The following is a 15,239-nucleotide window of genomic DNA, read 5'->3' as shown; positions in this document are numbered from 1 at the left end:
TCTGGAAGGGGTTTGAAGGAAATTCTCGAGTAAACTTAAGCTGTTTTTCATTCATTTTGGGTAATCACAATGGAAATTTGACGAGTGGGTTCCCGTATTGTGGAACATTAGGCCACGGCCACTGTGACGAACGCACCACGCCCCATCTTCCCCCGACCCTGCCCGGAAAGTTTGCGTGGCTGGAGCTGTTATTAGAGTTTTGCTGCTCCGTGTGTAAATTAATCTCTCGCATTTTAAAATACTTCTCTAGAGCAGAGAAGGTCATGACCCTGCTAATAAAATCTATCAAATGGGATTGGCAGGCAAGATCATGGTGGGTGGGGGATGAGGGGGGGATGTGAAAAGTCGGGAGGTGAGAAAGTTTGTGTTAAATAATCCCTGTGTGTCCAAACCTTAAAGGACGAAAGCAGACAAAGCAGACGTTTTTATTGTATCTTAACAATGAATGGGACTGAAGAGAAACCCGGGGTGTGTGACAGGTGGAGCAGTGGGTTCAAATCACTTCAGGGATCAATATCACTCTCGGCTGAACTCAAGGGAGGAATAACTCACGTAGCTTCCTTTAGGAGCTTCCTGGAAAAAGATGCCTCTGAGGCCAAGCCCACGTGCTCCAGGAGCACAAGGCCACTGCGTCTCCTGGGCAGCAGCCTTCCCGTCCCCGCATTCCTGCCGCTGTGTGCCTGCACCCGGGCCGACCCTGCAATATTTATAAGTTCTCTTTGCGAGTGACGGTCTAACACGCCACACGCCCCCCTAATGGCAGGGGTAGCCCCACCAGCTCTCCTGGCGTTCCCATACCTTCTCGAGAGGAGGCTTATTGAAGTCAAGATAAATGACATCTCATTTCGCCTGATGGATCAAGCCTGCCACACGGTACAGGGAGAGCGACAATGAGTCTGGCTGGACTGCAGCTTCACTCTTCCCAAGGCCAGTACTTCCTGCTCCTCCGTGATTGACTCCTGATGGACTCCAGAATTATGTTTATATACATTCCAATAATTTCCCAAATTAGTCTGACAATTAATCTTATGAGTTATTTTTTTCTCCTTAATATACAAGCATTTTCATTATTCCCTTTTCAGCACCAAGGGCCAAGTCAGCCCCCAGGCTTTCTCGGCAATGGCCGCTAACTGGGACGCGCAAGGTGCTGGGAAGGGTCCCCGGTGGCAAATCCGCGCGTCCGGCTGTTGGCCGAGCAGACCCGCCGAGCTGAGGGCTGAGGCTGAGGGGTCCGGAGGGGCTGTGGGTTCGCAGTTTCTGCTAATTCCAACGTGCGCGATTATGAAGGATCATGAGACGCTCTTCATGCAGCAGCCATGAGACAGGTTGTCCCACAACTTTATATCTAGAAAGTGTAACTACATCCTCTGGGTTTGACTCCCCAGCAGGAGTCACCATACAAAGTGGGGCAGAAACTGCTAGCTGCCCTCCACTTTCCCCGCCCCTTTCCTTCCTTCATAATGGACAGAAATGTACCCAGCTGAAAGACCCTTCCCAGGCTCTTGGGCACAGAGACAGTCCATGAATTGTAAGCATACGTCTGCGGCAGATGGGACTTCTAGGAAAGCTCTTCAGAGGTGGGCACGCTTGATCACGAGGCCACAAGGCACACCCCATGCCTTCCTCCTACTAGGATGTGGATGTGACAGCTGGCATCGCAGCAGTCAGCTTGTAACCATGAGGCAGATGCTAATGATGGCAAAGCAAAAGGAAGGGACCTGACTCTCTGCTGACCATAAAGGTGCCAGTGTGACCCTGTAGCGCCCACTGCCCACTCTTTTGGTATGAGAGAGATAAAAACACACCTCCACCTCAGTTAAGCTACTGTTCTCTTGGGTCTGAGTCTAGCGGCTGGACTCCATTCCTAACCAAATCAGACGGCTACACTGACTTCCCTGGTGCAGTCCCAGTAAAGCCCCTTCTCAGGGATGCCTTCCCACCAATGGCATACTCCTCGGGGCATCTCGGCTGGAGAGCCTTTACGGCACGTTAGTAATGCCTATCTTGTGGGCAAATGGGGAGTCACTGCCTGTGAATGAGGCCGGATTCTGTTCTAGTTCTTGATCTTGTCTCACAAATGTGTCTTTGCTCCCGGGCGAGGCTGCAAGCCCGCAGGTTTGACAACGAGACAGGTATCCCCTCCACTCTCGTTGCCCTGGCCCATCGCCCAACCTTGAGCACACAGTAGGTGCTCACATCAATCCCTGAATGTGTGTTCTCGATTTTACTATTAGCAGAGAGAATAACCCCAAATTTCTTCCTGTACAACTACCAGTACAGAAACATTCAAACACCGCAGTACACACTGGTCATTGTCATGGTGGAAGGAGGAATACAGACAACAACATGGGTGTTTGTATCATAGCTTAGCGTTTTCAAAGGCTTTTCACGTGCATTGCCTTGTTTTCGCTTCACAACTGCCCTTAAAGCAGTCAGGGCAGGTAGACACGTCACAACTTTACAAATGAAAACAGCAGAGGCTCAAAAAAGTTATTGTGTTTCTTGAAGGCAGATAAGGAGTAAATAGTAAGAATCAGGCCTTACAGACTCCAGGAAAGGGCCGTTTCTGGGGCCACGTGTACAGAAAGGGGTGTGTACGCGAGCTTGCGTGCGTGCGTATGCATGTGTGTGCGAGCTTGCGTGCGTGTGCAGACATCTCACAAGCGCCCCAGCCTCATCTCCATCTCCCTAAGTTACTCAACGCCCCTCGATGGTGCCGTTTTCTTCCCAACGTACCACCTTCTAGTCAGAGGGCTCCTCACCCGGCTTACCAAGTCACTTGCTCCAGAGCCAGGCCAGCCGCACGTCCCCCCGCACTTGCCCCCATTCTTCCCGACCTTGTGTCTAAAGCTCTCCCGTGACTGTCCTGTCCTGGGCGGCAGCGCGGATTCAAGGACAGAGTTAACGTGCTTTGCTCCCTCTTGTTGAGCTGTGGGCGCCCGGAAGGCTCACAAGGAGCATGGACGATGAGCCCCGCGCGAGCGCGCCCGGGTCCCGCGTGAGCCCCGCGCGAGCGTGGGTCCCACTGACAGCAGAGGCTGTTGACGGCGCCCAGAAAACAGAGCTCCCGACTCAGAAGACCCAGCGTTAGCGCTGCTCGGCCGTGTGTTAGCCGAGCGACCTCAGACCAGCTCAATTCGAGCAGAACGTGTCCTGTCCTATGCCATAAACTGCAAGCAAGCTGAGGGAGGGGCTGGCCCCGGTCCTACCGGACAGGTCGCTTGGGGGAGGGCTCGCGGGGCCCCCTGCAGTCTGGGTGGGGTTCCGGGGGCACTGCAGAGGGAAGGCGTGTGGAGCTGCCCTGAAAACCAGGAAGCAGCACGTGAACACGCCCCTCGCCCCCCTCACGGCCAGCGCCAGAGATGGGGGAATTCATCACCTCACAGCCACGCTATCGCTCTTTCGTCTCTGGAGCTGCCGCCTCCTCCTCAGCTCCCCTCCGCCTCGCCCGCACCCACCGACAGGCCCCTCTTCTAATACGGCGCTTTGATCACGTCACTCACAGCCCTCAACCTTCCACGGGTCCCCAGGGCAGACTCTACAGCCTCGCAGCCCTTCTCCATCCAGCGGAGCCTGCGGCAGCACAGAACGCAAACGCACCGGTACCCCGAGGAAGCAGAGTCGCAGTGAACAGCCACGGGGATTACTAACAGCAATATCGTCATTTTAAGTGTTTCCAAATTTATTGTTATTTTATGAAACAGGCTAATTAAAGCAAGCATGGACTGTGCAGGGTTTCGGCTACTTTCATTTTTCAGTGAGTGAGCAAGGATCACCAGCACATAAACAGCCCCTTCCCGGTCGTCCTGCATGTTAAACATTTCTCCTATTCACCGTGAACGCAGAGGTGACGGCGCTTAACTCATAAAGGGGGATTTGTGGACTTAGGATGACAACAGACAGCCGATCAATACGGGACGGTAATGACAGCATGTCGTATCAAGGAACGTGAGGTCCCAGGCATGATTTGGGGAGAGAAGTGGGCAGTTAGAAACCTTACCGTTTGAAAAAGGTCAAGGCCTGGTAGCAATAAAACCGTCTAAGCAAATAAAATCACACCTGTGAGTCAGGAGAGGGTAAAATTGCTGAACGAAAAAGGGTTTCAGATTTTGTGGGAAAACTGCTTCCCTGGGCAAGGCTCTGGGCTGCTCTGGGGCACACCTGGTTGTGTTGAGAGAGGGTCTATTTATTACCGCTAAGAGCTTTGAAGGTGAAATGCAGACATGCAGGAGACTTCTGAGTGCCCAGCCCTTCCTGGCGCTAAGACCCGGATCCTCCAGAAAACCAGTGGAAATAACTGAAAATAACGGGGTTTGGTCTTAGCACAGAAATGTAAGACCCACTGGCTTTATGACATTCTGCCTGGTCATTTTGGAGGGGTGGATGTGGGGAAGAGTTTTTATTGATTTAGTAAATTGTTTGCTTGTATAACTGGAAAAGTAAACCAAAGCGGGGGTGGGGGGGGGGTGGAGAGCACCAAGTTGCAAATTCCATTACTAATAATTGTATTACACCATTAAAAGCAAAATACTAAATGCTCATCCTCTTTGAAAAACATTCACAGTTTCACACAGGACTCCACGGCCAGCTTCACTGCAAAATATACTGTTATTCCATTCAGGAAAAGCCAATTCCACAGACCTTTTACAGAATAAGTGGACTAGTTAAAGGATGTGTGTAGATACATCCTGTCCTTAGTAACCAGAAAAAAGCAGTTAGAATCGTATCTGTTTCCCTTCTGTGGTTTTGCTATAGTTTTGGAATAGACAGAGAGATGAAATCAAATACGTGGTCACTCTCCTTCCAACCACTCCCTAGAGGACTGGACGCTATCTTTATTGCGAACATGCCCCGGTCGAACTTTGCAAATCCTGCTCCCCAGCGACGATTCTGCAGCCTTGGGGGAAAGCAAGCTTACCTCCTTGTAAGGTGTACTCGGTCACCGCCCTGCTGAAGACGCCCAGGCCAGCCCCATTGTAGGCGGCCACCTGTATCTCATACTGCGTCCAGATGATGAGCTCCGTCACCAGGCAGTAGCTGACCTCGGGGCTGGTGATGTTCCTTTGCTGGTACTCTCCGGGCAGGCCAGCCAGGCGGTACCTGCGGCGGACCCAGGGGAGATGACTTGAGCAAGGAACTGGCTTTACCTGAAGTCACTCCACACGGTCAGAGGAAAGCGGAAGTAAAAACAAGAGTAAAGCCAGAGGTCAGCGTCAGACGACACTGCTTCTACTTCAACCGCTAAAAAAGGTATAACCTAATCTCACAGTGATTATAAGCTCTGGGCCCACAGAACTGACATTCCAACTATGTTAGGGTTCAGGGAAGATGGTCGCTTTTTAAGTGCCAGCTGTCCAGGGAGTACAGTGACTTAAGGCCCAAAATTCCAGACATGATTTCTAGCGGGTGTGGCTGTAAATCCGTCTGAGCGAGCCCTTCCTCCTGTGACTGGGATGAGGGAGGGAAGGAAACGAGCAGCGCGCGGTCTCTCGGTGTCCCTGGGCTGAGCTCCCCGCTGGGTTTGCTCACCAAGTCCCGGAGTCAGAATGAGTGCTTTCCAAAGGCATTCACCCTCCTAAAATACTAGGCTGGCGCTAAGTATGACAAGTGGCTTCTTAGGGGACCTGTAAGGAGTGGAGTGTATGCTCTTTAGTGGACTAATGGCAGAGATTTAAAGTTGTATTTATTTAAAACAGCGACACATACACGGCTCTGGACACAGAAAACGTATTAGCTAGGACATTGCCATTTGTACAGTGAAAGGGCTGCTGTAGTGTTGTTTTGAGTAGCGAGTGTTTTCCACGACTGCATGTGCAGAAGTGAATCAGTTGCCCTGGGTAAACCGAGGGGCGTGTGCAGTGGGAGTAACTTCCTCAGTCGTCGGGCAGCTTCCAAAAGCACGAATTTCTATCCAAGAGCTGGTTCTTGCCTCAGGAAGACGTGGCTCTGGTGCTCGGTGGGGGAGGGAAGAGAGCACGAGCCCAGAGTGGCAGCGGGAGACTGTCCCCTCTCCTCAGCGGGCCGGGGTCTCCAGGCCCCTCCCGGACACTGAGCAAGCCTGCGGAGTCCCGCTCAGTCATCTGCGCTGTCCCCAGGGGCGGAGGGTCTGGACGCAGGCGGACCAGCAGAAGGAGCCCCGGAGGTCAGGCCTGGAATGGAAAACAGCCCTCCAAAGGGAACAATGGCTGAAAAGGCAGTCCATGAAAATCAGGATTTTCTGAGACTAGTCTTTTGTCCCTTCCTGCTACAGGCCACTTGTACGCGGTGAGGACTGTGGAGAGGAGGCAGGAATGCCGGAGAGCAGGCCAGCTGTGAAAAGCACAAAGGCCCAAGGCCTCCCCGACTCCCGCCTGGAAGGAGCAGCGGGATACGGGCCCTGCAGGGCCCTGGTGACGGCCAGCGGCGCTCTGCGACGGGCCAAGATGGAAGTCAGGGGATCAAACCCCATTTGCGCTTCGTAGCCCATCAACTTCCGAGCCTACTCAGCGGACACTCCTCTTCTGAACTACCTGCCCCAAGTGTAGGTGCCATTCACAGCACGTGAGGTCCGTCCGTACAACGGGACGGTCCGTCTTCCAGGCAGGGGACAACGGGAGGAAGGCTTGGTGTGGAATAACCCGCGTACCAGACGCTTCCCAGCTACGAAACGTAAACTTTTAAGATAAATGGCACTGAGACAATTAGACAGCCATTTTGAAACAGGCCAATATTGGCTTCACACCCACACCAGACCCCAGAGTAAGGTGGCACGTGACTGGTGCCCAGGATCGTGGGTAACCAACGTGGCACAAGCCGGGCACGGCTACTGAAGAGCTCACTCCACTATCTGATACACATCCCAGGGAAAAGCAAAGCAATCAGCTCAGAAGACTTAGGCTGGGAAGAAGGCTTCGGAGCTGGGCGACCTCAAGCAAATTCTTAACGTCCCTGAGCCTTGCTTCCCTCCTCCCTAAACGGACATAATAATGATGGCACCTCACAGGCGTGTTGTAAGAATAATATGAAACAGTGGGGGCACAGGAGGGTGACAGTGGACAGCACGCCCTCCGCAGTTCTCCTTTGGAAACACTGCTCTTGTAGGAAGCACCCTAAGGGAGAACACTGAGCTGTGAGAAACCAAGTGCGCACACCTTCTCCCAGGCCCCTCTGTGTGAGGGTGTGTGTGACGTGCTGCAGAGTCCGCGTCTTGGAGGCGGCAGCTCTCCCTTCGAGGCAGGCAGCTTGGTCCACTCTGACCAGCGGCTCAGGGTGCTTTTGTAACATTCATGGGATGTCTGGGAAGGTCATAATTAATAACAGAAGTGCAGGGCATCGTCCTCTGACTGGCTGGATACGTTGCCCAGGAGACCGTCTCAGAGAGAACGAGATGGTTTTTCACACAGAAATAAACAGGAGAATGTTTTTAAAGGACGTAACCCCTATGCTCCTCTCAAAGCAACACCCTGCCCATTATTATAAATATTTTATTACTGTGAACACACTCTAACTAATTCTTATGGCCAGAGCGACAACAGTTATTTGTTTCCATTTTGTTCTTCCGTGGGTTGTGCTGTTTATCTGACACGGAGACTTGTGCCCCAGAGGGTACACACTTGCAAACAGAGCTGATCTGCAGATGGGAGGATTATTCGGAAACGTTTCCAAGCAAATTCATTTTGGCACGGGTCTTCGATTTCTGAAAACTTGGATATTCACAGGCCTTGGGTAGTGTACCCTCATCTTAGGGCTTTCTTGATTCAAGCCCCTGCAAACACAGATGCCCTCTTTTCCAGTGCTCGACTTGACTGATACCATCACAGAAAATCCTTTTAACGGTCGTAATCCCGCAAAATAGAAAAATGTGCAGTCCCCGATGGGGCCTCGTAACATCAGAGAGATTTCATTATTAAACTCCATGCCCCGGGTTCTGGTTCTGTGGGCTGACTTTTAAAGTCCTTACTTGGCAGCCGGAGCGCAAGGAAACTTTTCCCTCCACGTGCTCAAAAAAAGACAGGGGCGGCACGGATGACAAGCACGGGAAGGAAGGGCTGGGCTGGGAGGGGAGGCCAATTATCTTCATTAGTTGATAAGCACAGAACAAGGGCGACGGCTGGGGTGAGCAGTGAGGGGCAGGAACGTGACAGAAAACCCCAGCCTCAAGCAGGGGGAGGCACCAGGCTGCTTTCCCCAGGGAAACGGGATTGTCTGGAAGCGTCCACAGGACCAGAGTCCACAGGCGCCCCCTGCCCGCAGGGGACAGATCCGCGGTGTCCCCTTTGAAACGGGGAAGGACGGCCGGGGGCGCGGAGACCGAGGGGGCCCTGAGTGCTATCAGTCCTCCAGCCCTCGTGCACCCCCGGGGAGGGCCGCACTTGAACCTCTTCAGGTAGATAATGATCTGGCTTGTGTTCAGAGGATACTTCGTACGCTCGAGGAAAAACTCCAGAATAGCGGTGAAATGGTTGTGACAGGTAAATATTACAGGCATAAAGATAAACACGTATGAAACCATGAGTGGGTGATTATGTAAATACATAGGGAATGAGCTATCCCCCATACGCAAAGATACGGAGTTAAAGAAGCAACTCTTTCATAATCTCTTACATTGATCTAAGAGACTATATTTCTCCACTTAAGACCTTTGTTAACCCGGTATTTTCTGATCACACTTTTAGAAAGGGCACGGGCTGGGCATCTGGAGGACGGTAATGACGGCCACCCATGGTCCCTGCCCCATAAGGCTGGTAACAGATACGGCCACAGCTGCACGGTCCATTAGAAGAGGTTTAATAGTTACCCTTTTAATACTGCTTTACTGTTTTCTTTTTACTTGTGTCAACAAACCACTCAAATGATCACTTTTGCTGCAACCTTGAAATCAGCAGTGGTTTTGGCAAAGCAGGTTCCTTCTGTCAACCCAGTCGGTGCTGGGACAGTTCACTCAATGCGCTCAGAAGCCCAGCGCCCCTCCCCACGGGGGCCGAGACAGCAAACCGGCCACTCTTGGGTCACATCTGTTCTGTAGCTGTGAGGGTCTGGCCCGCCCTGTGTTTCAAAATACATTGATTTCATTCCCAATTTTTAAAAACGGTGAGAATGCGTGTGAAAAGCTGGACTTAAAAAGTTCTTTGTAACGGTGGAAAACCTGGCAATTCTGAACAACGCACTAGCGTGGCAAAAACTGGCTTATAATTAAATCAACCGCATCATTCCTAATTAAAAATTATTCTACTTAATAATGCACGCCCCTGGTAAAAACTTAAGAGTGAAAGGATTTACAATGAATAAGCACACCTTGCTCCCAACCCGTAACATTTCCCCTCCTTTCTTCTGCCAAAACGCGACCCCTGAGCGCGGTTTCTTGCATGTGTGCATCACGGCTGACTGCAGAGACTGTCCGGTGAGGCTGCCCACAGGCGCCTGTTCTCATTGGTCTGCCGCCGTCTCCACCAGTCCCTAGAGTCTCGCTGCTGGCCTGAGTCTCTCGATTACTGGCGGGCTCCTACAGACATTTGAGTCTGCGACCTGAGCAAAACAGACAACTGACTCTCTCTGAGGACAGTCTAAAAATGGCCGACCGCGGGCTACTTGCCTGAGGATGTACCCACGCAGCACCCCATTGTGCTCTGTTTCCGGGGGCGGCTGCCACTGGACCATGATGGACTGATTGGTGCGCCCACTGGCCACTATATTCTTCGGGGGAGCGCTGGGTGGCTCTTCAGGGAGCATCAACCTAAGAAAAAGAAGTCCGGGAGGGGCAGAGAGGTCAGCCCCGGAAGCGAGGGGTCCTCGCTCGCATTCTCTACCTTGCTGAACCTCGAGCCTAACTATTTACTCAAATCGAGCAACGAATACAGCAAAACGCACAGCTGATCAAACTGAAAGGACGTGCATGAAACAGTTACAAAAAACCAACATAATAGAAGATCAGTTCAGCAAGCAACAAGAAAGGCGTGGGAGGTGACCTTATGCTGTTTGCACGGCCCGTGGTACCGCCGCTCCTCAAAGGATCACAGGTGTGAGTGAGGCAGCTCACGGGCCGTAGTCCGAGGCTCCTTCCCGACTGTTTCCTTCGGCTCTTTCAATATTTCTCATATCAAACTCCCACATTTTGGAAGAAGTCATTTAGATCTCTCAACTCTTCTATAGCACAAGCCCACTGAGAGCTCAGGTGCGCTGGGGAGGGCACACTGAAACAGGATGAAGCCCTTTCCCCACGTCACATCTGAACAGGCTTGAAAGCAGCCGCCTGGCCCGGGGAGGTGGGGCTGGTGCGGGGGACAGCATCAGGACCACCAGGGAAACGCCAGAGCTCACTTGGCTTCCTGCCGACACCTGCTCAGTGTTTACCTGTCAAGACGGTGGCACCAGCTCCCACCTCGCTGGCAGTCAGGTACACGAAGGGCACGGAAACACCGCAAGCTCTTAATCTCACGTAAACCGAGGGCTGTGCGGTTGGGAATGATTTATGCTGGCACAGCCAGAGCACCGCAGAAGCCTAAGAAACTCCCCTCGGCAGTTAAGGACCCCCTGGCTAGCCCGGCGAGCCACCGTGCTTCCTCTCTGCTTCCCCCAATATGACTAAGGGGTGGTGGCTGATGGCCTAACTCGATGCTTCCTAGGCTCCCTGTGCCTCTCCAAGGGGTGCGTGTCACACACCTGCTCGTCTCTGCGCTGTACTGGCCCTTGCCCACTTGGTTCACGGCGCACACCCTGAATTGATAGGTACGAGCCGGGGTCAGGCCACGCACGGTGACGCCTGTCATCTCGGGGCCGACGTGTGACAGATGCACTTTCCATGGAGAGTCTGAAAGAAGGAGCAAAACAAGGTCAAGCCTCTACAAGCACATGTCTGAATGATAATAAGTGAATGCAAAGTGCGTTCCCCCAGATTAGCTCATTTGCTTACCAAGGCAGGTGGAGTGGTTGGCTCCACTGAACAGGTGGGCAAACCGAGGCTCATGGTCCCGTGGTGAGTAACCAGCGAGCCCGGCTTTGAACTCGGGTCTCCCACGCCGAGTCCAGTGTGCCTCCTGTTAACCCCATGCTGTTGTCAACAAGTAAAGGGATTTTTTGGTTCAACCTGCATACGGCAGTTTAAATGGAACCCAATATTCCTCATTCCTGTGTTCAGTATGTAACGGGAAGAAGTTCTCTGTCAGCTCACATGGCAGATTGCAGATTTGTCTCCCAGAAAAGGACGCTGCACATGTCACCAAATGATAAATAAAACCTACAGTCATTAACATTTTAATAAAAGAGGAAATGAGCGTGATAAAGACAGATGGGCTGTGCATTCTGCAACCCATCTGCGTGGCAACTCATTACACTGCCACACCCCTGAGCGGCTCTGGCTGGAGAGACATGGAATGAAATTCACAGCGGGTTTAGAATATCTTTGCTCCCAGCTTTCCGGCAGGCGTGGAAGAGTGACTCTGTCAGCCAAGTGGGCTCTTGCCTGCAAGGCTTCAGAAGGTTCTGTCGGCTCCTACACTTCAGTGGGACTTTCTCTATAGAGTTTAAACAGGCTTTTTGGCCCAATCGTTTCGTGCGGTGATGCCCTGGGATGAACAAGTGCCCTGTGTCAGTTCCGCTCAGAATTGCTATGACCCTGAACTACATTCTCAAGTTACCAGTGAAGTGAAATGTGGGTGCTGGGGACTGACCCGTAGGAAATCAAGCTGTCTTTCTTATTTCTTGGAAGCCGTGCTAGGCATTATGAACGTAACAGCGTTATTCAAAACAGCCAAGAGGTGACGCGACCCGAGTGTCCATCGACAGGTGAGCGGACAACCAGAATACGGTCCGTCCACACAACGACATGTTATCCAGCCTTGAAAAGAACAGAAATTCTGACACATGCTCCAACATGGATGAACCTTGAGGCCATGACGCTGAGTGAAATAAGCCAGTCCCCGAAGGACAGATAATGTAGTATAACTCCACTTAAATGAGACACCTGGAGTACGCCGGGGGCTGGGAGTTAGTGTTTGACGGGGACAGAGTTTCAGCTTTGCGAGATGAAAAGATGTCTGGAAATGATGGTGGCGATGGCTACACAGCAGGGTGACGGTACTTAACACTACCGAGCTGTACACGCCGAGGTGGCTGAGATGGGAAATCTCACGCTATGTGTATTTTACCACAATTAAAGACTTTAAATGGTGGGAATTGCATATAACACAAGGGGGATAACACATGACTCCCGAGAGCGCTGAGTATGAAACAAGGGAAGGGCGCCGATGCGTCTGGCGTGGGCCCGGCTCCGGCAGAGACTCTGCCGGGCGCTCCTGTTTTCACCGCAGGCCCCCTCTCCACCCTGCCCACCCTGCCTGTGCCCTGGACGGCCTGCCTGGCAGGGAGGGCTCTTCCCTACTCACTGGAGGTTGCCCCAGACTGTCTGCGTGCTTCACCCAAAGGTCCCTGCTCTTCTCACGGTGCAGCCCTGCACGACCCCTCTCCCCGGCTCTGCGGCTCCCCTCGGCCCTGTGACCACGGGTGATCCCGGCTCTGCCACTTCCCCTCATAAACTCCCCCCTTGATTATTCTGAGTCACGAGTGCTGCCTGCTCCTGCGGGCGCCCTGCCACCCGCGCTGAAGGAAACACGTCTTCCACCCCTGTCTTCCTGCAGATGACAGCGTCTGCAAGCGTACGCCGCCCACCTGCTCAGCCAGGTACAGAGTGAACCGCGGCAATTCCAGAAAGACGCAAAGTCAGGAGGCCAGTGGTCGAGCCCGTGGACTGAAACGGTTAATCGCACAGGGAAGGGGCAGAGAAGCGCCCCGGACGCCTCCTTCCCGCCCCAAGCGCCCTCCCTCCCTCCCACCCAAACTCAGCCCCACGCGATTCCCTGACTCTCGGCCATTTGTTCACGCGGAGTGTAAACAGCTCCTGAAAGTGTAGCCTGAGCGGTAGGAGCTGCTGCCCAGTTCGATTCGACAACCGGGCCTATTAATCTGCTCTAGACCCTGGGGCTCTGCTCAGTTCTCTGGTTGTATCGATAGGAATTTTTACTTACTCTTTTTCCTCTCCTACTAGAAGATAAAAGATCTGGCAGGAAGAGAGATTAAACTGAAAACTAAAATAAATGAACCCAATCCATGTCATGGGCACTCTGATTTGTACCAAATTAAAAAAAAAAAAAGTGGTCTAGGAAGGATTTGCTCACTAACAGACTTTGGAATTGCAGACTTGCTGAGAAGTGTTAAAATTTAAATAGCGAGTCTGTTCCTGACAGTCAACAGGCAAAATCCCTTTAAGAGATTCTTCTTCCAGTCCTCACAAAAGAGTACTACGAGATGCTTGTCTCAGGGCTGGAATGTAGAAGAATCTTTTGATAAAGGAACCCAACCCATAAAAGGTTCAATAGCTTTTTTGCACCCCTTCGGGGATGCCCCTTGCTCCTCTAATCTAGAAGACTAAGGGATTTTAGTCTTCCCCGGCCAGGCTATTAAACAAACCTCTGCTCCACAGACGGGCATCACTAATCTTTCTCTTGGCTTCAGGCGCCCAGAAACCACGAGGCATTAATCACTCCTTCACTCTGTCTGTTGGTTAAAAAGCTGGTGGCTTTCCATCTTCCCAAATGTACTGGAAGCTTTTTTCGATTTAAAAAAAAAAAAAAAGAGCATCACCATTTCCTCAATTAAAGGTACTTGAGGAAGGAGAATACTTTTCAAAGAAAATTTTCTTAATTGCCAAAAGAACCATTATTATTATTAATACCTAACATTTGTGCAGCTGTTTGAAGTCTGGACGTGCTTTCACATCCGTAACCACATGAGTCCTCTTGGGAAGGAGGTATTATCTCTCCTCTTAACAGATGGAGAAATCAAGACTCAGGAAGTTTAAATAACTCCTTCCAAGCCTTACGGGCTATCACCGCCTAGGCCCCTGGATGGTCCAACATCACTGAGAACAGAGTAGCCGGGCCTCCAGCGTTGCCCTGCGAGACGAGGTATGGGGTATCCAGAAGCACCCGGGAAGTGCTGGCACTCACACACACCCCAAGGAAGCACAGAAAACCAAAAGCTGAATGTGTCTGGGCAATGAAGAAGATGCAGGAACCAGTTAAGTGACACCAGAAGGAAGCGGAGAGCCAAATCCCGGACTTGGGATGTTCAACAAGCAAGTGCCCTGGGCTGTACCCCAGGCGAGAGCAGGTAGGAAGGCAGGCGGGGGCTAAAGGCAGGGAAAGTCGGTTAAGCTTTGCGAGATGAAAAGATGTCTGTACCGAACTGTACACGCCGAAGTGGCTGAGATGGAAAATCTCACGCTATGTGTATTTTACCACAATTAAAGGGTTCAAATGACGAAAGAGACAAAACCACCAACAAAAGTTTAAGAGACGAAAGAGACAAAACCACCAACACAACAGATGGACCTTGTCTGGATCCTGATTCAAGCAAATCAACTGTGAGAAGACGTTTTTAAAAAACGATGAGGGACACTTAAATGTGGACTGAGTATAAGATGGTATTAAAGACTCCATTAATTTTCTCATAGGTATACAATGTCCTCTTTTGAGCTATTTACTGAATCACTTAAGGATGAAATGACAAAATCTCTGGGATTTCTTTTAAAATACTTTAGCAAAAAAGGTAGGGAACTGATGAAACAACTGTGGTAAAATATTAATGGTTTTTGAAACCAAATACAAGAATACTCTGTACCTTTGTGCGTATTTAGTACTTTTCCTAACAAAAAGTTTTTAGAAAGTGACTCTTGTCACTACATTGCCAGCAGTGAGCGTTGTAACTGTCTTAAATTGTACATTTGATAGCTGAAAAGATATGATTTCACTGACGCTGTACCTTGTATTGTTTTACGTGGATGAGAATGAAGATTCTTTCATTCAAATCACTTCCCCCAGGTTACAGCGTGAGTTAAGTGGAAAATTAAGATGCAAATTTATTTTTCTAATTGTAATTCCACTGCTGATTTGGCTACAACTGTCTGCATACTGTGTCTCCTGAAATATGAATACCGTAAGTATTATAATAATAATGGCTACCCACGAGAGAAACTCCATTCGAATGCATTTAATTCACTGTTGGATCCTCAGCACCTAGAAGAGTGCGTGACCCACCGTAGGAACTGGATTCCTCCCTGTTCTGGGGAAGCACCTGCTGTGCCCCAGGCACTGGCGATGCCTCCATCGGGGCGCACCCAACCTCCACAGTTACCTGCGGCAGGTACGAGCTTCCCCATTCACACCCGAGAAACGGAGGCACGGACTACGGCCTGATCTTTCCACCTC

At 51.2% G+C, this 15,239-nt stretch overlaps 1 protein-coding gene across 1 annotated transcript in view; it reads right to left on the bottom strand.

The window, feature by feature from the left end:
- SDK1 (sidekick cell adhesion molecule 1) overlaps positions 1–15,239 on the bottom strand; it is a 539,765-nt gene that overhangs the window by 168,747 nt on the left and 355,779 nt on the right. The window contains exons 15-17 of the mRNA XM_065892294.1: positions 10,639–10,786; positions 9,572–9,712; positions 4,919–5,100 (exon numbers count right to left, since the gene is read on the bottom strand). Coding sequence (XP_065748366.1) covers positions 4,919–5,100; positions 9,572–9,712; positions 10,639–10,786 — 471 coding nt within the window. The remainder of the gene's footprint in view (positions 1–4,918; positions 5,101–9,571; positions 9,713–10,638; positions 10,787–15,239) is intronic.

Source organism: Phocoena phocoena, chromosome 15 (assembly GCF_963924675.1).
Source record: "Phocoena phocoena chromosome 15, mPhoPho1.1, whole genome shotgun sequence".
Classification (NCBI taxonomy): Eukaryota; Metazoa; Chordata; class Mammalia; order Artiodactyla; family Phocoenidae; genus Phocoena; species Phocoena phocoena.
Note: the sequence above shows the minus strand (reverse complement) of the source record. Positions and strands in the feature narration are given on the sequence as shown.